General features: G+C 45.8%; 1 protein-coding gene across 3 annotated transcripts in view; it reads left to right on the top strand.

The window, feature by feature from the left end:
* Positions 1-22,359, top strand: part of Ptgfrn (prostaglandin F2 receptor negative regulator) — a 70,516-nt gene that overhangs the window by 8,438 nt on the left and 39,719 nt on the right. For 2 of the 3 annotated variants that reach the window (XM_017319503.2, NM_011197.3), the window contains exon 2: positions 21,812-22,180. In XM_017319503.2, coding sequence (XP_017174992.1) covers positions 21,812-22,180 — 369 coding nt within the window. Of the gene's footprint in view, positions 1-18,105; positions 19,382-21,811; positions 22,181-22,359 lie in introns of those variants that run through there. The other variant, XM_006501147.3, reaches the window with a different exon arrangement.

The following is a 22,359-nucleotide window of genomic DNA, read 5'->3' as shown; positions in this document are numbered from 1 at the left end:
AGCTGCCAGCCTGCTTTTGTGTTTAATCCACCAAATTTGGCTCGTAGGAGGAATGACATCATGCCTTTCCATGGAATGAGGTTAGAAGGATGGGGGACCAAGGACTCGGAGCCTCGGAGAACATCACAGGGAAGGGTGGCCAAGGAGGTCAAGTAGGACAGACAGGTGAATGAGACTTCAAGGCTTGATGGCTCTGCAGAAGGCTTTGAGGGTCCACAGTCTAGAATCTCCAACAGAGAATCTGTGGGGTGATAGATGGGACAGCCGCTCATCAAGTAAGCATTTAACCAGAGCCTTTCTGCTGCTTTGGTCAGTTTAGTGCTAATACCAGACTAGGGTTGCCCTCGGATGCTTAGGCAAGAGCCGTGTGACTTCCTAGAAGCCTCCATCCTGGGTATGGAAGGAAATGGTGACAACTGCTGACTGTGATACCCTGGGGGCCAGGGAGTAACCAATGTAAGAGCTCTCTAGGAGCCCCTTGCCACCTTCTCTGTGATGGTTGGCTCCTAGCAGGCATTGCACTTTCCACGTATTGACCTGTTGAGTAGGCTTTGTAACCACACCAGGTTGGTTGTGTTCTTATCCCCACCATTAGATGAAGAGACTGAGGCACCTGTGAGGTAAATTGCTCAGGGTCATATTGTAAGTGACAGAACTGCAGGAACTAAAGCTCACACATCATTCGGATGGATCTCTGCACTTAGGAAGGAGTTGATACAAGCAGCTAACATGCGCTAACAACCCTCTCACTGTCTTTTAAGACCAGAGGCTTGGATTCTGGCCTTGTTCTGTCTCCTCACTTGTTTCTTGACCTTGAACAAATTGCTGAGTAGCTCTTAGCCTCAGTAATAAGGATTAGTTTAGCTGGTTCTGAAAGGCTCCCCTTCTATCTTCAGACTTCTTTGAGCATGCCGACTCCTGCCGCGGGCCATATGGGCCTCTTGGTTGGCCCTGGCTTTGCTGGCCTGTTGCCATCTTCCCCAGCACTGCTCAGGTCTGCAGCCCATGCCTTGGTGGTGTTTCTCACTGGCTTGGGGCTGGCCAATGGTTGGTGCCACCAAGACTGGATATTGTCTGCTCGTCTCGCCACCGTGTATCAGCAACTACTCCTCATCCCAGCCCATTTCCTGTGCTGTGAGATGGTGTCTCTTTCTAGGTTCTCTAGAGTTCTGGGGTAGTTCTCACCAGGACAACTGGGCTTCCAAACTGATTGTTAGGTTTAAAAAAAAAAGGAAAAAATCCTTATAGCACTTTAAAGTGGCCCACGCTTAACTGTATTACTGACTTCTATTTGTAGTTGGTGGAAGTTTACACTGAGGATATATGATGTTAGGAGGTTGGAACTGTGGGACTAAGTCTCAGCCTTCAGAAATGTAACTGGTATTGTTTTCTACCTTTATCCTTCAGGTCTCCTACGGAGCCTGATTGATGGCTCTGCCCTACAGGAGTGTGTTTGCACTTGTACATGTTCCCAGCCGGTGCCCTCTCCCTGTTTATCCCCCCTCTCCCTCTCTCCTTTACTGCTCTCTGCTTCCCTCCCCCTTTCCACCCACACTGACTTCAAATTCATGGTCTTCCTGCTTCAGCCTCCCAGGTTCTAGGATTGCAAGCCTGTATCACTGTGTGCCTAGTGCAGCAGGAAGGGATATGGATATTTAGATGTGTCTAAACATTGACACCCTTCCTAAAGGGGTAGCAGAGTTCCAATTCTGACACACCTTCCTCCCACATGACCTAGTAAGCTAAGTGTTACCTGGTGTTTCCCGGGCACTTTCTTCTCTCTTGGCTGAAATTTGGCATATTGCTGGATACCATCCCACTGAGGGATGCAACCCAGAAAGCTTGTGAGATACTGGTAGGGACCTGTGCTTCTGGACTATGGCTTGAAGGACTGCCTGTGGCCCAGTCCTCCCTGGATGCTTTGAGGTGCAGTTAAGTTCAGCAATGCTATCCTACTTGCCCATATGCTGATATTGACTAGGAGAGACCCTTTTAGGGGTGAATTCTGTTAGCTAAGTAGCTTGCTACTTTGCTCTATTCTAGAGCTGATGGGGTGGGCCATGCTTTCTAAATACACTGTTTCCCTGGCTGACCAGGAACAGCATCAGACTTGGTGTGGATCCAGGGTGTTGCCTCTTAGCTTATATTGCAGTGAAGAATTTCTTTTTTTAAAAAAAAGCACTTGGCACAGCTATTCGTTTTTCCATTTTCTGAAAGCTGGAACATCCAAATGTTTTTTTATTTATTAGGAGACATTACAGTCTGTCATCCTTGATTGAGAAATCCATACAGTAAATCCAAGTTAAGACAACGATGCCTGACCGAGGGCTGGATACATGGCGGGTACTTTGTCATATTAGTCCGTGGGCCCGGCCGTGGCTTTAGAAGGGACAGATGATTTGTGCCTCACTGCTAGTCTCCTTTGCAGTACCAGGGATTCCTGCTTTCCCTCTGCAGCACCGGGGAATGTTTACCATGTTCCCAACACTGTGACACATGACAAAGGAATTAAGAAAGGCAGTCCCAAGAAGAAATGGAGCCAGTTGTAACTGAACAGAGGGGTGGATCCTTCATGCTTTTAAGGATCGGAGTGAATGAGTTATTAGATGGCTGTGCATATGGGGCTGTCAGAATTAAAGGGGTAGATCTTGGACCAGGAGCTGTTATCATGGGAAATGTTCGCAGAGCAGGTGGGCCAGCGAGTGCCAAGGTGTTCAGGTAGGAAAATGACCACGGGAGGAGATGAACATGGCTAGCCCGGCATCCCATTTAGGGATTAGCTGACTTAAGCTAGGAAAGTAAGACTCCTCAGGGGCTGTGGATATTAAATTCTGGGCAGGGAGTGGGTGGAGAGGAAGACTGTTGCAAAGTCACCCTGAAAGGTGTTGGCAGCAGCTTCAGTGCCCACAGAGCAGCCCTAGCCACATGCACACACGGCACATGAAGCCTTCTGGGACTTCCAGGAAGCAAGGCTGTTAAATGAAGGTGATAAGTCAGGCCATACGCCTATTTTTGGTTGTTTCTTACAAGGAAAACAGCTCACCAAACAATTCCTGATGTTCCCCTTAGGTCGTTTAACACAGTGTTTCTTCAAAGGACTGTCACCCGGAGAAGAGGCACAGGTAAGTTTTAGAGGAAGGATGGGATGTTAGCAGGCTTTCTGCGGAAACAAGGTTTACGTAGTCATGTAGCTTATTCATTGGAGTCCCACTTTAATAACCATTTATTCCCACAAACAGGTTTATCTGAAATATCAGTATGAGTCCCAGAAAGTACTTGGTACATCAGTAATGGGGAAGTTCTTCTCTTCAGGCACCCCTGGAGGGTCACAGAGGCAGGGAGGGTTTTTGTTCATCTCAGTGTGCAGCAGCGTGAGTCTTTGTATGGTTGGATTTACGTACATGCTTAGAAAGCATCTGTGGGATATGTGCGTATTATATAGTGTTTATATGGCGATCATACACACATATACAGATGTACATACAATGCATACATGTACATACACCACACATGCACACACCACACATGCATACATACCACACACATGCACACAAACACATACCACACAATGCACACACATATGTTCACACACATGCACACACATCACACAATGCACACACATGCACACACACATGCACACACACCACACATATGCACACACATTCACACACACATGCACACACACCACACATATGCACACACACCACACATATGCACACACATTCACACACACATGCACACACACCACACACATGCACACACATTCATACACACATGCACACACACCACACATATGCACACACATGCATATACACACGGTAAGAAAGTCTCCATCCTTCCTGTGGAATGCCTCTGTTCATCTCTTGGCAGCTTGCATGTAAGACACACCCCTCATAGATTCTCAGTATGTATTGTCCCTTTACTGTCCCCACCCCTTCCTCTCTTTGTGGGGTTGGCATAGCCTCTCCCATCGTACAACAGCATCTGCTACCCCCACTCCACTTCCAAGACTCCTCCTAGTGTTCACAGTGAAGAGAACAGACTTCCTTCACACCAGTGCTTGTTTCCAGCACCTTGTGGCTGGGTTGGTCCCAACCACAGACCGTCTGCTTGTCATCACTGTTGTAGCAGGCAGCCAGCTCTGAGCCACGTCTCAGGGTAGGACAGTGAAGCTGCTGCCTGAAGCCCATGCCACGTCTCACTGTCTGCCTCACTCAAGCCATTATTTATTATCTACCCTGTGCCAGTCATTATTCTAGAACCTGGGGCACATAAGGACATAGACACGGTCCCTTGATTCCATAGCTGACAGGTTTGACATCAGTGGAGAGAGAGTTGGCATCGGAGCCATGCCCAGCGATTGTTAAAGGCTGAAAGTTTAGGAGAGTTCACGGAAGTTGGAGAGCATTCTGCTACTTCAGACAGAGGAGCTTCGGCAGAAAGGCTAAGAAGGCAGGTGTGCTGCTTTGCTCTTTGGTGTCACTGCCAGGGTCACCCCTGGCTCTGTGCATGCCTTTCTAAAGGCTTTAGTGGCATGTCTAAGAGAGAGCCTTTCATTAAGGCGCTGAAGCACTTGGGTACCTGGTTGTTACTACCGCAAAGTGGAGTACTGTGACATCTTGGGAGCTGGGTTGAGAATATGGAGACTGGCCAGGTGTCACTTGCTGTGCTGCTTGCAGCTCATCTCGTTGACTTTGCCAGGTGCCACACTTGCTGCAGACAGGTGCCCTTCACTTTCTGTGAGGAGCTCGGCCAAGAGCTTGGTTGAAAATGTCTCAGTGAGGGACTGTTTCTAAAATTAATGGGATTAAGTACCCGTTAACCCACCAGGGTGAGGAGCCAAAGGTTTATGATGCCTTTGAGATTCTAGGACCTCACGGAGTGAGAAGTGGCCACAGGTACCACGTCATCAAGCTGGGCTGGGGATTTGGTGTGCAGGAAGCCATCTGTCCCTCTAGTCTCACATCCAGTGAGGGAGACTGACAGCCCAGAATGCTCATGGGTGGGCTGGCCCTATGTAGGCACCGGAGGAACACTGTCTGGGTGGGCGCTGTTTCAGCAGTGTGGACTCATTTAAGCTCATTAGGTCCTGAAATTCAGTAGGTTTTGTCTGGCTGAGAGGGGGTGGGTTTTCCAAGCAGATGGAAGAATGCAGGCAAAGAAATACACTGGTTTATAAGAGCTTGTTGGCTGTTTGTTTTATTTTCTGTTTTTTTTTTTTTTTTTTTTTTTTTTTTCTTGAGACAAGGTCTCCCTATGGAAACCAGGCTGGTATTGAAAGCACATGATAAATCCTAATCTGGCCTCACATTTAAGATCCTTTTTTTTTTTTTTATCTCAAGTGCTGGTATTACAGGTGTGTGCCCCCGCCACCCCCCCCCCCTTTCCTGGAAGTTGGCTTTGAATGAATAAAGAAAGCTTGCAGCTGGAGTGCAGGATGACGAGTAAGGGAGAGGGTGTGTTGCAAGCCTTTGAGAAGAGCCACACATGCCATACACGTTGTCCAACACAAAGCCATAAACTTAAAGCATACTATTTGTTTGTTTCTTTGTTTTAAGTAACTTGATCACATGGTTCCCAGATTGGACTTCATTGAGGTCATTCTATATAAAAAGGTGGGGCATGCCTGGCTACATGTAGAGTCTTTACATGGAAAAGGCTGAGTCTTGGGAAAATGTCATCTGATTAAGTCTCTCATGCCATGTGATAGAGTTGAACACAATTGTTTTTGTTTGTTTTTCAGGCTGAGACTTTCCCCGAAATGCTTTAGGTTCCTTTAATTACTTGATGTTTTTCTGGTAGCAGGACCACCCCCTCCCCCATCTGTGCTGTACCAATGCCTGTTTATAGGCCAGTAGGGGGCCTGACAATTCCTATGACTCTACACACAGTGAGTCTACACAAAGAGTTTCTGAATGCAAGGCAGTTTCATTCCTGTCTTATTAATGGCCATCTTTTCTTTAAAAGCCACACAAACTCAGAATCTTCCCATCTGATTCCTTGAATGACAAAGGCTCACACTCTGCTCTTTACTGAGCCTTATCCGGGAAGCTGGGACAGACTCCACTCCACCCCCAGTACCTTTGAACTTCAAGAACAGGTTCTAGGTCCTGCTGGAGGAGGGATGCATGAGTCAGAGGAAGACGAAAGACTGGTTTAAGAAACAGTAATACAGAATCTAACCATGTAGGGAGTCAGGGAGTGTTACCCTGGGTTCGGCTCAGGCATCTTTGTCCCTTTGCAAGTTTAAGCCTGATGCTAGCCTCTTTTCTCTTTAGATGTGTGGCTCAGAGAGAAGCAGGTGTTCACACAGAACTTGGCAGGCAGTGCTGGCCAGTTTGTAGGTGGAGAGGATTGAGCATGGCTGAGTGGCGAGGGATGCTAGGCAGTGCCTGGTCTCCAGCAGCTGTTCATTTTATAGAATGTGCTCAAGTAATCCTTGTGGATGAATAGCTGGTGCCTCAGCCTTGTCTGTGGTCCATGGTCAGAGAGACATTTTAAATCATCTTGTGTTTATTGGGTTATTCTGTCTAGTCAACGGTACAGCTTGCCTCAAGGTGGGTTTTTTTGTTTGTTTGTTTGTTTGTTTGTTTGTTTTTTTGCATCTCCTTAAAAAAAGAAAATTATCATTTGGTCATATGTCATTTTTGGACCTCAGTTTCCTTATTTAATCCTCTCCTGGGTGAGTACTGAATCGTGTGAGCATAGTTTCCAGACTGCAGAGAGCAGTGCTGTAACCATCCAGTGGCTCTTCTGGTTGGTACCAAGTCCTTAAGGGCATAGATTCAGCACTTGGTTTGCTCTGTTAGGTTAAGTTCCAGTAGGGAGGTGGAGCTACTATGAATATTATGGGATAGGAGTTAGGTTTCACACAACTACCATAAGAGCCGAAGAAGTGAGGTTGAAAGGGGAATCAGTTGGTCAGGAGCCAGTCACTGATTGGCCCTCCTGTGCTTGGGTGGGTGGGCAAGCAGTTGGAGTCTCCAGAGACTGTTTTGGGGATCTGAAGGATATCTACCTTATTGTTTACTTCTGTGCTGGCATCCAAGTACCCAGTGGTCTTGGCGGGTGGGGGTGGCGTCATGGAATCCATAAGAGCAACATCTGGCAAGAGACAGGAGACAAAGAGCAAAGACAAGCTGAGCTCAAGGGCTCTTCTGCTCTGTCTCCCCATGCCTTAAACTTGAGGACCACCAGAGCAGAAGGCCCTTGGCTTCCCCCTACCTCCCAAATCTTAGGTGAAGTTCTGTCCTGTCCAACACTAGCCCAGAGTTACAGGGGGAGGATGATTCGGGAGAGTAGTCTGTGCTTAGCTAAGTTGACACACTCTAAGCCCCACAGTTTCACAATGCAGCATTAAAGATTTATGGCTTCAGCCTGCCACAGTCTCTCAGAGGCCCCAGAACTGGAAGCACACTGTCAGGTTGAGTTCAGTTAGCTAACGGTCTAGTGTGTGTGTTCGTTGTGACCTGAGAGTCTGTTCCTTGGTGGTAGAGGCTCTCCATCTCTGACAGTCCTCCGTGCCATCATTGTCTGTGATGCAGGAGGTAATGGTTAGTCGAGGCAGAGAAAGCATTGGCTGGAAAGAACCCGTTAGTTCTCACTCAGGTGGATTCAAGCCTCCTTTCTCCCTTGTGACCCAAGGAACCTCGTGTGAAGGCTAAGGGATTTCTGGATATAAATGGCTACAGAGGACTGCAGGCCTGGGAACTATCACACAAGAACTATCTATTGAGAGAATCAGGTTTCACTCTCTGGACCACCCTTCTTCACCCTGTGACCTGTTAGTTACACCATCCCTTCAGCTACCTGGTGGATATTTCAACCTGTCTGGACCTCACTGGCTGTTCTTAACCTGTGGGTCTCGATCCCTTTGGGGGTTTTGTATCAAATATCCCACATATCAGATATTTACATTATGATCAGAACAGTAGCAAAATTATGGTTATGAAATGACAACAGAATAATTTTATGGTTGGGGTCACCACAACGTGAAGCACTGTGTTAAAGGGTCACAGCGTTAAGAAGGTTGGAGACTACTGCCCTACTGTGTCCTTTGGAAAATGGTTTTCGCTGGCTATTAGCTTCCCAACTCCTTCAACACAGCTGCCACCTCCAGCTCTGACTCTCATTTCCCTTCCCTGTTGTTCAGTAGAGGAGAGGACCCCGGGGTATCCCTTGGCTTCCACATGTGCTCTGGGTACCCACTCTGTGGTGGGGATCATTGTTGAAGCCACTCACCTTCTGTGTTTGTGTTCAGCCGCCCGTTACCTCACCATTTCTCAAAGATGCAGTTGGCATAGTGACCCTGCATAAAGCCTCCTTCACCCCGTGGAAGGGAGTGCTTGCGTCTTGTAGGCTCACAGCACTTGTTAGCATAGCGTAAAACTGTTATCCCTCAGGATGCCTGGCACACCCCTCATGTGCCTGTGGCCTAGCATGGTGTTTCTTACACTGCAGTTGTTTATTGAATTAATAATTCATATTTGTCCAGCGTATCTTAATACACTGGCCGTTTTCTTGTCGTGAGCAGATGCCCAACAAGAAGCAATTGAAAGTGAGGATGGGATTATTTGCGCTTGTGGATTCGGTCTGCTTGGTCCTTGATAGAGAGGGTGGCAGGCAGGTCGTTCCATGTTGGCAAGAGTGTGCATCTGGTGTTCTTCTCCATCTCACTTCTTGGTAGAACAGGAAATAGAGAGCAAACAGGAGGTGAAGCCAAAGTAAGTATACTTCTAGCTACACTCTAACCTCTTAAAAGATTCCCAAACCACGGAGACTTAGGTGTTCAAACACATGAGCGTATAGGAGACATTGTATGTTCTGAGCACAGCAGCGAGCTCTTGACTGAACTGCTTTTAGGAATTGTTGAGACAGGGTTTCTTCTGTGTAACCCTGGCTATCGTGGAACTCTGTAGACCAGGCTGGCCTCAAACTCACAGATCTGCCTGCCTCTGCCTTCCGAGCGCTGAGATTTAAGGTGTGCACAGTCGCTGCCGCTGCCACCACTCCGTGGCACTTCACTGAACTTTTTTTTTTTTTTAATAAGCCCAATTCTAGTAGAATCATATTTGCTTTGGGATGGCATTTTTGAAGTACTGCCATGTGTGACTTTATTTCATATTCTCTGTTGGCTGTAACTTGTTTAATGTGTACACACAGCATTCCCATCACCGAGGGACTGTCTGGGTGAACATTGGCATGCTCCCCTGATGCCAGATCTCTCAGAGGCAGACTTAGGCAGACAAAGGGTTTTCATTTGTTGAGGCAGGAACTCCAGTAGAGGAATTCACTACTAAGATTTGCAAGTTTGCTTGTGTGTGTGTGTTCATCTCCAGCTCACATGAGGACAGGGGGATCTTTCTAGGACTCCGAAGGCACCTGATCTCCTGTACGGGCCTGGCCGGTTCAGTGTCTTGGATAACTGAAGCATCACCAAGTCTTTATTTCAGGGCTCTGCTTTGCCTATACCGCTGTCAACATAGCAGCTGATACATATCTTACAAATGGCTCCAATCTGAAAGCCAGATGATAAAAATTTGGGCAATAATAGGAACAGATTGCAAGAATGCTTTGTAGGTAGGCCACACTCTGCAGGTCTTGATTTAGAATAATGTTCATGATAACCTGAGAAATAAAATTATTTCCCGTGGCTATCAGGGGGAGGTGGAAAATGATCAATAAATAAAGTTTGGTCTTTATTGTCTCGTTTCTCTTAATGATTCCAGCAGTTGCAGGTAGAACTTACTGCGGAGCACATTGCTTGTGGAGTCATTTACCTTGAAAGCCTTGCCTGCCTGGCGTTTCCTGCCTTTCCTCAGCTACTCCAAATAGAGGCAGGGATCCTGAAGGCATCTGATTACATTCTTGCATATTCTAAAGAGGGGAGATGGTAATCTGGAGTCAGCTCTCCATTGTTAACCATCTGCCCATGACATTACCTTTCGTGCTTGTGGGTGCACTGGCGTGCGTGTGCGTGTGCGTGTGCGTGCGTGTGCGTGTGCGTGTGCGTGTGTGTGTGTGTGTGTGTGTGTGTGTGTGTGTGTTTATGTGGGTGCCTTTGGAATCCAGAAGAGAGTCAGATGCTCTGGAGCTAGAGTTACAGGTGCTTGTGAGCTACCCACCGTGCCATTGGAAACCAAACTCCTATCCTGAATGAGCAGTAGGTAACCAGTGAGCCGAGTCTCTGACCCCTATGAAATTACTTTAACAAGCCTCTTTTTACCATCTCTTACCTGTCTACTTATTAGAACTCTGTTTCTTCGTGACTCCTTTTTCTATTGCTTTCTTGCCTACCTTCTTCGCATTGCCATTGGGGAATATGAAATATTTCAGAAGAAATTTCCATTTGTTTTTCTCCTTCTCTCAGAGCAGACAGAATCCACAGAGGCAGAACGGATCTAGCTTGGGGTTCTCTGATAGCTCAGCACATAAGGCACCAGGCTGGGGATTCAGTCTTTCACTTAAGCTGGCCTGACCCTCTTCAGGCTGTCTGTTGGGCTTCCTCTTAATTTGAGGTAAGCTAGGGACTCCTACCTGCTGGTGTGTTAGTCCTCTGAACAGTGCCCAGCTCAGAGCATGGCTGTCAGAGACACATAGTATGCTCTGAATAAAGCAGACAGAATAGAATGTATTACAAACTAAATCCCTGGGAGGTGCTCTGGTGACTTTAGGTGCAAGATGTCTTTCTATGGCTTCCCCAACTTGTTATCCTCTCCACTCCCAGCTCCATTATTTTGTTTGGTTGTTGTTTGCAATAGAATCTCATGCAGACCAGGCTGGCTTCTAATCTTCCTGCCTTTACCTCTTAAGTGCTGTGATTTCAGATGTGCATCCCCCTCCAGCCCCCCCACCCCTGCCTTTCTTCTTTGTGGTTACCCTAGAGATTAAGACACACCTCGTTACACATTTAACCAGTAACTGTTTCAGCCAAATTTACTTTTAGCTGAATTAATGGAGAAAAGTTGAAATTTGCCTAAGTTTTTAATTTTGCTTGAATTTTTATAAGCTATTTAATTAAATGTACCCTTTATTTAATTATTTAAGTTTAATTAAAGTTGCTGAAAACAACAGACCCTGTCCATTGTTGACGTCTCAGTGTCTACTACTGAGTTTTAAAAAAAGATTGCATTTTCATTTATTTTGCATGGTGTTGTGTATTATGTGAGAACACAGAGTCGGAGGACATCTTACAGAAGTCAGTTCCCCGGCTGACCCAGGCTATCGGGATCGGTGGCAAGTGTCTTTGCCCACTGAGTGCACTCTTTCTGCTATTCATATGTTTCCATTATGTATATAGAATGCATATATATTGAACCCAAAAGATGTCCCTGCTATTATTTGGTCAGTTTCTGTAGTGCTACCCACATAGTCATTTCTGTTATCTTTTCACCTGCTTGTGTTTTCATGCTTTCAAGATGAACCAGCTCTATGTCTGAAGAACTCCACTTAGTGTTTCTTCTTGATGCCAATTAATTATCTTTTCCTTGTGGTGAATTGGTTGAAAGCATATTTATTTTGCTTTCCACTTAAAAGTACCCCATCCCCCTTCCCTAGGCTGGCAGTTACTTTTTGAAAAATCACTTTAAGCCTGCCATTCCATGGTTTTATGAGCGTTGTTTCTGTTGAATGTCAGTTATCTGTTGTGCTATGGCTCCCTTCTCTGCCTCTCAGCAATTTTACTGAGCTGCACTCGCGGATTTATCCTGGTTGTGATATATAATGTAGCTTGTTTTTGCAACATAGTATCGTTCGGTTTAAGAAAAATCTCAGCCATTATCTCTTTAAGAATTTCGTTTCTCTCTCACACCTTCTGGGACTCTATCACACACATTTGTAACCTTTTTATTGTGCCCCTCATATTTCTCCTCTTTCTTTGTGTGTTTTGATCCACTTACTGGATGCTTTTATGCTACGGCTAATCTGCTAACACAACCACTTAGTGACTCCTTAATATTAGTTAAGGAGTGTTTATTTCAGGAATTTAAATTTCCATTTTAATAGATTCCAGTTTAGTAGGCTAAAATTCTGTTTGCTAGTTCTTTAGTAAATGATGGTTGTTTTAATATACATTTCTGAGAACATCAGTATCTCCATCCCTTTGGCTTTGTCTCTGGTGTGTGCTTTCTCCTTTTTAATTTAGCAATTTGGTTCTATCATCTCATTTTTTAACTTTTTTTATTACTACCTCCATCCATGCATGTGTGTGTTCATGTGTATACACATGTATGTGCAAGTGCCCTCCAGGGCCAGAAGAAGGTGTAAGATCCCCCCGAGCTGGAGTCACAGGTGACTATGACTAAACTCCTTCCCAAGATCAGTGCACACTCCTGACCACTGAGCCATCTTTCCAGCTCATTGTTTTAACTCAATCTTTGTGGTAGAAGGGATTGATCCCAGGGGCCTTGCACTTACCAGGCAAGCGATCTTCCGTGGAGCAGTCTCTCTGGCCCTAGGTCTAGTATTGTGACTGTCCCATAAGAAGTAGTTGACCATGGGGAAGCTGTTCTCTCCCTGGATGACCTCATCTTCTGACCAGGAAGATAGGGTTTTTCCTGGTGCACCTGTAGATCGAGACTTCACCCTCTCGGATGAGTAGCTCAGTCGCTCGGTCTTGCTGGCTCTAGTTCCGTTTCCAGCTTTGCTTTTGATCCAAGAGCATGGCCCTTCCAGGCTTGTAGCTGAAAGTCACAAGCTTTACCTGCCTTGCTTTGTGAATTCAGAATTCCAGTTTGGGTGTCCTCCTCCTGTGAGGATGTTTTTAAAATTCTCTGCACTTGTTAAGTGATTTGTTGTGTGAAGCAGGATCTTACTCTGTCGTCCAGGCTGACCTGGACTTCACAGCGCTGGCCTCAGACTCTCTGGGATCCTCCTAAGTGCTGGGATTATACTCATGGTTTAACCTGTTAGTTTTTCTTTTGTGGTTAGCATCCCAGCAATTTGCCCTGCCCTCCAATATGTCTCCCATTGTGTGAAAAGAAGCCCAGCATCACTTGCCAGGGTCACTTCTCAAGCTGGATTTCCCCACCTCCCAAAAGTTGATTTTTTTAGCTCTTCAGATTAGCTCTCATTGTGTTGCTGAACTTGAGGGCTATTTCTTGGCCCTGTGAGGTGTTCGAAGCTCTGTGTTTGGACTTAAACCAGTTGAGAACTGTTAGATTTCTCGAGAGCAGAGACATGGGACGCCATTGGTTTCACATGACTGTGACTTACCCCTCAGGGAGGCATTGATCCAGGCTGTTTCAACCTGACCACGTGCTGCTTCTCAAAGGTAGCTGTCTGATCCACACCAGTTTATCACACGAGAATCAGCCCCCACAAGGGGATCTGAGTTACCCACTGTTTAGATCTCTGCCTTATTTACCTCCTCCCCCAGATATTCGAGAGAACTTACCATGAAATACACATATAAGCGCAAAGAGAACCTTAAAATAAGATAAAAGGCTAAACTCACAAGGCAGCATGGAAAGTAGAGAAGGAAGAAGATAATCACTTGCAATGTCTGCTACATGGTTTTCATAGTTGAATGTCATATTTAATACTGATGCTCCTTCAAGCCAGGGTACAAAAAATATGAATTTTATATTTTGGGAGGAGGGGAGGACTTACAGGTTAGAATAATGATAGATGAAGTTAACTGCAGTTGTACTAAATATTTTTCTTCCCTGTGGACTTAAGAAGAAAATTAAATGAGAATCTGTTTCCTGCTCTAATTGGGGACCTGGTAGAATGGATCCTAAAAAATGAGGCGGACTAAAGTCTCCTGCAATTGCTAACTTTATTTAGAGCATCAGACAATTTATACTCTGATGGTTAAAAAGAGTCACATGAGTAAAATGTACAATCACCATATCAGGACAGGCTGCATGTGGCAAGAACATGTTTTCCTGTAGAGCCTATGATTCACAGCAGCAATAACAAGTAATTAATCTGAAGCAAACCCACTCCTTCTGATAGCTGGGAGGAGCACAAGAACACATTCCAAGAACAACTCCGTGTTTTGAAGAAACTGAGGTCCCAAGGCATGTTTTCTTGGAGTTTTCTCACAAGCACTCAGATTTCTCCTCCCATGACTCCGTCCTTGCGCTGTGTTCCACCAAGAATCCAAGTCAATGGCCGCTGAGGCTGGATGGCTTTGAGGTGTCTCTAAGGGGACCCAAGCTGAGCGGGCTGTCACAGCGAGCGCAGGACTCTTAGCAACGGTGATGGGCACTAGCTTATTTGGTGTAGAAGCTTTCTTCATCCCCTCCTTGTGTGCCTTTCTTGTGTCTTGAAGATTTAAAGTGTTCTGAGGCCCAGAAGGTCAAAGATACCTGTGTGTAGGTTGTGTTTTCTGGAGTAGGATAGTACAGTTGTTCCATAGTGTTGGTCTTTTTTTTTTTTTTTTTTTTTAAATCATGGTTCTGTTAGTGTGGGTTGTTGTTTTTAAAGTAAATTTTAGTAGCTTTTTTCAGGTGGATTTTTGTAATGCCAACATGATAATGCCCTCAATAGTACTTTTTTTTTTTTTTGAGGCAGACTCCTGTGTAAATTAGGCTAACTTGGCTGTGTAGCTTAAGAAGTTCTTGAGTCCAATGGGCCTCTCTTTCCAGTGATGGCCGACTAGGCCATCTTTTGATATATATGCAGCTAGAGTCAAGAGCTCCGGGGTACTGGTTAGTTCATAATGTTGTTCCACCTATAGGGTTGCAGATCCCTTTAGCTCCTTGGTTACTTTCTCTAGCTCCTCCATTGGGAGCCCTGTGATCCATCCATTAGCTGACTGTGAGCATCCACTTCTGTGTTTGCTAGGCCCCCCAGTACAGGGGAACACCAGGGCCAAAAAGGGGGAGTGGGTGGGCAGGGGAGTGGGGGTGGGTGGGTATGGGGGACTTTTGGTATAGCATTGGAAATGTAAATGAGCTAAATACCTAATAAAAAATGGAAAAAAAAAAAAAAAAAAAAAGAAGTTCTTGAGTTTCTCATCCATCCCCCTGCCTCCAGGCTCATTTTATGCAGTGCTGACGGGTGAGCCCAGTAGTTCACACAACTTAAGCAACTGCTCTCCCAGCTGACTCCCAGTAGTACTTTAAAGTTAGCAGAGGAATGGTTTCCAGCAGGCCCCGGTAACACAAGCACTTATTTCCAGCATTCAAGACACTGAGTTTGAGGCCAGCCTGGACTATAAAACAGACGAAACAAAACTTTAAACTAAAGGGCTTTCATATAAAGGTTTCTTTTATTGACCCCCTGGGAACAAATAAAACCTTCATTTAAAAAAATGGTTTTTTGTTTTGTTTTGTTTTGTTTTAAACCATATTATTTATTACTCCAGTGTGTCTTCCTGCCTGTGTAAGGGCATGCATGCTTCAGCATGTGGGTGGAGGTCAGAGGACAACTCGTAGACCGACTTCACTTTCCACCTTTACATGCCTTTTGGAGATGGAGAGGTGGCCGGGCTGGCACAGCGAGTACCCCTTATCCACTGAGTCACCTCACTGGCCATGAGTTGTTCCTTATAAAAGACATTTTTGTGCAGAGCTATGGTAACATTGTCTAGGCTCAGAAATGATTAGGACTCTTAATTTGAAGCACTGGTAGCACTTGGAAACTCAGAGGAGTTTGTCTTCCCCTTCTTTCCCTCAGTCATCAGCTGTTACCAAAGGTTGTGACAAAAATTGGCAAGTGTGGTTCTGCAGACACTCTTCTTGATTTGAGAGTTGCCATATGCTCTCCCTTTTACAAGTTATATTTATTTTTAAGTATCGTTTGCCGCTATTTAACAATATTAAGGGGAATCTGTACTAAATACCAGATTGCTGCTGGCAAGTTGAAACTCTGCTACCCAAATCTTAAATCTCCATTTACTCGGATGAGAGGACAACCCAGGTTCTTGTGTACAAGACATTACTTAGGCTCATGGGCTTTCAGATTAGAATTTGCTCTTTCAAGCATCTGCTTCCACCGGCTTGGTTCCCCAGTGACACTGTAACATAGCTTCCATCCAGGTACTTGCGCAGATTGCAGTAGAATTTGAGGAAGGAGTACCTGAGATGCTTCACGGAGGGGAGATGGTGCTGAAGCCCCCTCTGAGCAGGAGAAGGCTGGGAAGGGATGCTGGCTAAAGGAGACAGTGAAGCAGAGGCCCTAGGCAACTCAGGCATGGTGGCACTTCCAGAAAGGAAGGTAGGTTGTTTTTTGTTGAAGTATAAGCATTAGTGGGGAAGGATGTTAGGAAATGAAGCCAGACTGGTATCCATGGGCCAGGTGGTGGAGAACCTTGCATGTCTTCCATTTGGCAGATACTTATTGGATAGCTTGTGAACCAGGTACTGCTGTAGACACATAATGGTCATAATGGGAAGAGATAGATGATTATTAATAATATCCTATGAGTGCATATAAGCTACAGTATAATGACCAGTGGTAAGAGGAAGTTTTGAGGTCAATAAAAATGGGACCATTTTAGGGGACCAGGAAAGGTTGGTTGAAGAACCAGTAGGGTGAATGACCTCCAGTGTTCAGGCCTGAAGCGATATGCAAGTGACCTGAGGTTTGAGCTGGAGAGACAGACAGCTCAGTGGTTAAGTGTTCAACATATATTGCTCTTGCAAAGTCTCTGGAGGTGTTCAGGTCTCAGCAACCATGTTAGGTCACATCCAAGTGCATTTGATGTGTCTATCCTCCATGGGTACCTGCATTCATGTGCACATGCACATACACATACATTCACACACACACACATGTGTACTCATACATACACATGCATAATTTTTAAAAACTTGTAAAAGCCCTAAAGTTAGACTGGCTCTTGCCTGTTTAAGGAAATCTTAAGAGTTAAGTGTGTCTGAGTATCACGGAGGGAGAGTGTTGTGTCCGGCCAGCAGACCACAACCTGGGTTCTAGCCTGGAAAGGCATTTTGGAAACCTGGAAGAGAAGAGGGGCTAGGTGGCGAGAGAAAGGAATGTAGCCAAGACAGTTACTCTGATCAAGGCTCAAATTTTATTGTTGTGACACTAGTTATGAAGGAAGGGGGAGGGGACCCGATTCCCGCCGAATAATCTCTGGTCCATTAGAAAGGTGCACGTGTGTGGCTCCGCAGGTTCCAGCAGTGGGCGTGGCAGAACGAATGAGCAGGAAGCTCCACCCCTGAGCAAGCAGGTTTCAGGCTGGGGGAGGGGAGACTACAGGAGAGGATTAGAATATAGAGTCTAGAAAACTAAGTAAGGATTCGGAGGTGAAGTGGGGAATGACTGGAGAGTTTGGGGTGGAGGGAAGGATAATCTATTGTGTGGTTTTGAAAGGATGCATTGTAGTGGACAGAAAGCCAAGAAACCAGTGAGGGAGTTATTGCAGTAATGGTGGTAAGAAGTGGCAGCTTGGACCAGGGTGGCTGCAGTGTGTGGGAGCTTACTGAGAAAAGGAAGTGTTTGCCATCTATGATAAGCATCCATTGGAAGATTCTGATCCATAGGACTGGGGAGATAGCTCAGTGGTTATTAGCAGTGGCTGCTCTTCCGGAGGACCTGGGGTTGATTCCCAGCAGCTGCATGTCATTTCACAACTGTGTAACTCCAGTTCCAGGGAATCCAGCACCCACTTTTGGCCTCTAAAGGCACCAGGCATGCACATAGCATGTAGATATACTTGTAGATAGATAAGTGCTGATACACAAAAATAAAAGTTAAATAAACCTTTTTAAAAGTCTGATCCATGGGATGACAGAATTTGTGTGTTTAAAAAAAATTAAAAGAAAAGAGAGGATTCTGGTAGCCATGTGGGAAAAAGCTGGGAGAATTGAGATAATGAGCTGGACTTATTTCCAAAACTCCAGTCGCCAGAAATAAAGGCAGAAACCTCAGAAGGAAAGTAGGCTCAGACCTGGAGGCCCTGGGAGACATTTCGCCAAGGGGTAGAAATACGAAATTTTTACACATTTGGAAATTCTCCTGTGAGCCTTGCAAGGTGAGTGGTTATGGTCAAGTTTCTTCTAGAGTTTCCCACCTCAAACATTACCTGAGACCCTCACCACACACCAGGCACTGTTGTAAGTACTGTGCACCGGTTCATCTGAGCCTTACCACAGCCCAGGGGTAAGGGGTGGGACGGAGTGGTGATCATGGTCACATTTTTTTCTTTTCTCTGTGTGTATGCGGTGTATGTATGTATATATGTTCATGTGTAGGAGTTTGCATGTGTTCAGGTGTACCTGCATGTGTGTGCGTGTAAGCTTGGAGGCTATACATTGAGTGTCGTCCTCAATGGCTTTCCACCTTTAACTAGCTAGACTGAAGCTGACCAACAAACCTCTGGAATCCACCTCTGTCTGTCTGCCCCATCCCACCACACTAGGTTACACTCGTACAACACCATGCAAGATGTTTTACGTGGGCACTGGGTACCTGAACTCAGGTCCCTGTGGTTGAGTGACAAGTACTTCATTGACTGAGCCATCTTCCTGAGTGCCCTGGCTCCCACTTTATAGAGATGGAAACTTGGGCAGAGGGCTCAGTGGTTGTCCTTTGAAGGTCACTGCCATGCTGCCACCATATGAAAGTTCGCATAAGAGATCCCGAATTGTCTGCTCACCTCTAAAATTAAGTAAAGAATTGATTGCTTGTTTCCTTTTTGAGCAGTGGTGATCACGGCTGTTGAAGGTTGGTCACTGTGGGTAGATAAATATTTCATGTCAAAACTCTTGAGTTACCAGAAATGGAAATTAGCTTTAAAAACATGAGGGCCAACTGCAAGAAACTGCCACGTCCAGCAGAAGAAAGACATGTATGTACATGGGTGTACATGGTGGAGCGTGCAGGAAATGGCATGGAAGGCTTGAGTCACAGGCTGTTCTTTGCCTCTGTGGTCTGAGTGTTCACCCAGACCTGTTGTTCCTTATATGGTCAGGACTGCTGCCCAGTGGCAACTGTACAGTGAGTCCTCTATATAGGACCTGGGTCTACCAAGAGCAAAAGTATCTTTGGGAGAAGCTGAAAATATCCAGAGGAAATTGTGATCTCCCTGACCTTTGTCCAGGTCCCCATTCCTAGGATCTGAGGTTCAAGGTCAGCCGGAGTCTGCTCCAAGTAGTGACTGAGGCCATGGGCAGTGTCTGTAGGCACTGAGTTGCTGTGGGAAGAAGACAGTCTGTTTGATAGCACCGGTCAGCAGAGCCTGGCATTATTCTCCTATGCTGTGTGCTAGAATATGCAGCCACCCCATACTTCTGACTTTAACAACTTTTACATTTTTCTTCCTGATCTTTAAAAAGTTCTTCATTGAGGCTGAAGAGATGGCTCAGAGGTTAAGAGCACTGACTGCTCTTCCAGAGGTCCTGAGTTCAATTCCCAGCAACCACATGGTGGCTTCCGACCATCTGTTAAAGGGATCCCATGTCCTCTTCTGGTATGTCTGAAGACAGCTACAGTGTACTCACATATAATAAACAATTCTCAAGAAAAACGTTCTTCAGTAATCTCATATGTGTATACAGATGTAGTTAGAGCATACGTGTGCCCCCTACTTCCCACTTCTTGCTCCTCCAGGTTCCGCTTTTTGAGTTGGGGTCTTGTTATGTGAAGGAGCTGCCAACTCTTAGACTCAAGTGGTCTTCCACTTCTTGAGTAGCCGGGGTTGGTTATAAGCACATAATATTTCATTTAATTCATCAATCAGTCTATGTGTATATGCATCATATATCTATCATCTATTTCTTTCTTTCTATCTATCTATCTATCTATCTATCTATCTATCTATCTATCTATCTATCATCTTTATTTTCAATGCTTTATTTTCCCTGGGCCTCACACATACGAGGCAGGTACTCTGTGTGCCATCCCCAGCCCTACATTATTTGACTTTTAAGGACAGTGGTGTGATTTGGAGTTTGGCCCCCTTTCTTAGGACAGGAAGTTGTTTTGGGCCTGACCCCAGCACAGCTAGGACAGGAAGACAGTCGGTCCCCTTCCTTGAACGGTGTCTCACACTGTCTCTGTCAATATTTCTCTACATGATTGCTTCTTTTCTCCTTTCCCAAAGGAGGTGATAATTGATAATGCGTTTGAGGTTAGAGGAAACGAGATATGGTTTTTAAAAGATGTCTTTTTTTTCAACTCTGACCCAAATTTATGTTAGGTTTGCATCGTGATCTGATTCACGCACACACACCTTTGTTTACCTAACACAGTGCTGCATATGGCAATATTTATCCCTTACTAAGAGCTTTGCACTCTAATCGCTTCTGTTCATTTAAAATTCCATTTTTAAAAGCACACACGACCACTATAAATTCATTTTGGAATCCACTAATAGGCGGCCACAGGGTTTGAAAACCATGAATTACACCAGCAATAAACAAGCAGTCCTGTTGGGTTCGTTCTTAGGGCTGATGTTACAGACCAGGTGGCTTTAGCCGCAGCCTTTGCTCTACAAGCTAGAGGTCAAAGCAAGGTGGCCACAGAGTCGGTGCCTTCTAAGGCTGAGAGGGAGGGTCGGGCCTGCCTCTCAGGGCTTGTGCTGGCTGGCTGCCAGTCTTTGGTGTTCTCGGTTCTTAGATGCATCACCTTGATCTCTCCCTTCATCGATGTACCGTATTCTCCTGGTGCGTTCAAATTCGCTCCCTTTTAAGGTTGCCAGTCATACTGGCTCAGAGGCCCTACCCTATGCCATAGGACCGCATCATAGCTTGCCTGACGACATCTTCTGTGACCATATTCCCAATTAAGGCTGTGTTCTGACATACTGGGTTTCAGAATTCAGCGTAAGAATTTTGCGTGAGTCACACAGAAATACAATAGTGACAGTAGGAAGCCATCATATTGAACCCATATTACGTAGAGGGCTCTCAGCTGACCATTGTTAGTAACTCACCGATACCATCTTATCTCACTTTATAATCAAGGAAGGCAAGCTAGGAGAGGTTTAACTCCTATCTCCTTGATACAGAGCCCATGATATCTCTTGTATGATTCACTGCTGTACCTATTTGTAGAAAATCAAGAGAGGTACAGTTAGCTGTTATAAATGGAAATGCAAATTCACATCATAAACACCCCAGAATTGTGCTGAATGAAGTTCATTGCAGTGAGACCTTCTAAAGGGTCTTGCAAGTACCTATCCCTAAGGGTCTGTGGATCAAGAGCTCTGTGGATCAAGGCTCTCCTGGCAGGCAGTGCCAGTCGACTGGCCCCTGTCCACTGCGCTTCTCTTCCACCACAAGCTGCTGTATTCAGCACCAGCCAGCCTCCTCCCTCAGAGCTTCCCCATCCGCCTTCTGAGTTTAGATCAGGGTGAAGAGTAGAGAGAAGGAAATGAGCCAGAAAATAGAAAATTAATACTTGGTGGAATTGTCATATTTTAAAAATAATTTATAACCAACGTCAGATAACAGGAGTTAAATCATTTTATCAGCAGGCTGCTCTAGGATTTGAAAATTGGCATCGATCATTATAAATCAGGTCTGGGGAATGGTCTCTAGGGATGAAGGTTGATGTGGGGTGGGCAGAAATATAAATAAATGCTTAGCCGTGTCCTTTTTCTTAAATACAGAACCTCTCCATATCTTGTTGCGTATAACGATCTGTTAAACCCTAAGAGAAGAGACAAAACTATGCGAGGCCATGGTTGGCCCACTTTTCATATTTAGTCTGCCTGTCAGCCCAGGGAAACTGGTTGTGTGGAAGGCATTCATTTCAAGGTGCTACTTCTAACCCATAATTTCATCAATGGCTTAATCCCCTTCTGCAAGGTCCATTTTCTTAGAGATTCTGATGCGTGTGGGTCCCAGAGCAAAAGCATCCTTCAGGTGTCACTTTCTTTCGTTCCCTGTCATTGCAGCTGTCTGCCGTGGGCGTGTGGTGAGAGTCCCTGCGGGCACCCTGGTTCGCGTGGTGGGCACTGAGCTGGTGATCCCCTGCAATGTCAGCGACTATGACGGCCCCAGCGAGCAGAACTTCGACTGGAGCTTCTCGTCTTCCGGGAGCAGTTTCGTGGAGCTTGCTAGCACCTGGGAGGTGGGCTTCCCGGCACAGCTGTACCGGGAGCGGCTGCAGCGGGGTGATATCCTGTTGAGGAGAACTGCCAACGATGCTGTGGAACTGCACATAAAGAATGTCCAGCCCTCAGACCAAGGCCACTACAAGTGTTCCACCCCGAGCACGGATGCCACTGTCCAGGGCAACTACGAGGACACAGTGCAGGTTAAAGGTACGGTCCTCACAAGGGGCCAACCTTTCTTTGCCATTCTGCTGCTGCAAAGAGGCTCAGTCCCCTGTCCGTTGCAGTGTTGGTGTCTTACCTGATGATGGGCAGAGGGTGGGCCAGGTGACCGCTGCGAGCCCCATCTCCTTTCCCAATGTAATCCTGATGCATCTTATGGCCAGTGA

Source organism: Mus musculus, chromosome 3 (assembly GCF_000001635.26).
Source record: "Mus musculus strain C57BL/6J chromosome 3, GRCm38.p6 C57BL/6J".
NCBI lineage: Eukaryota > Metazoa > Chordata > Mammalia > Rodentia > Muridae > Mus > Mus musculus.
Note: the sequence above shows the minus strand (reverse complement) of the source record. Positions and strands in the feature narration are given on the sequence as shown.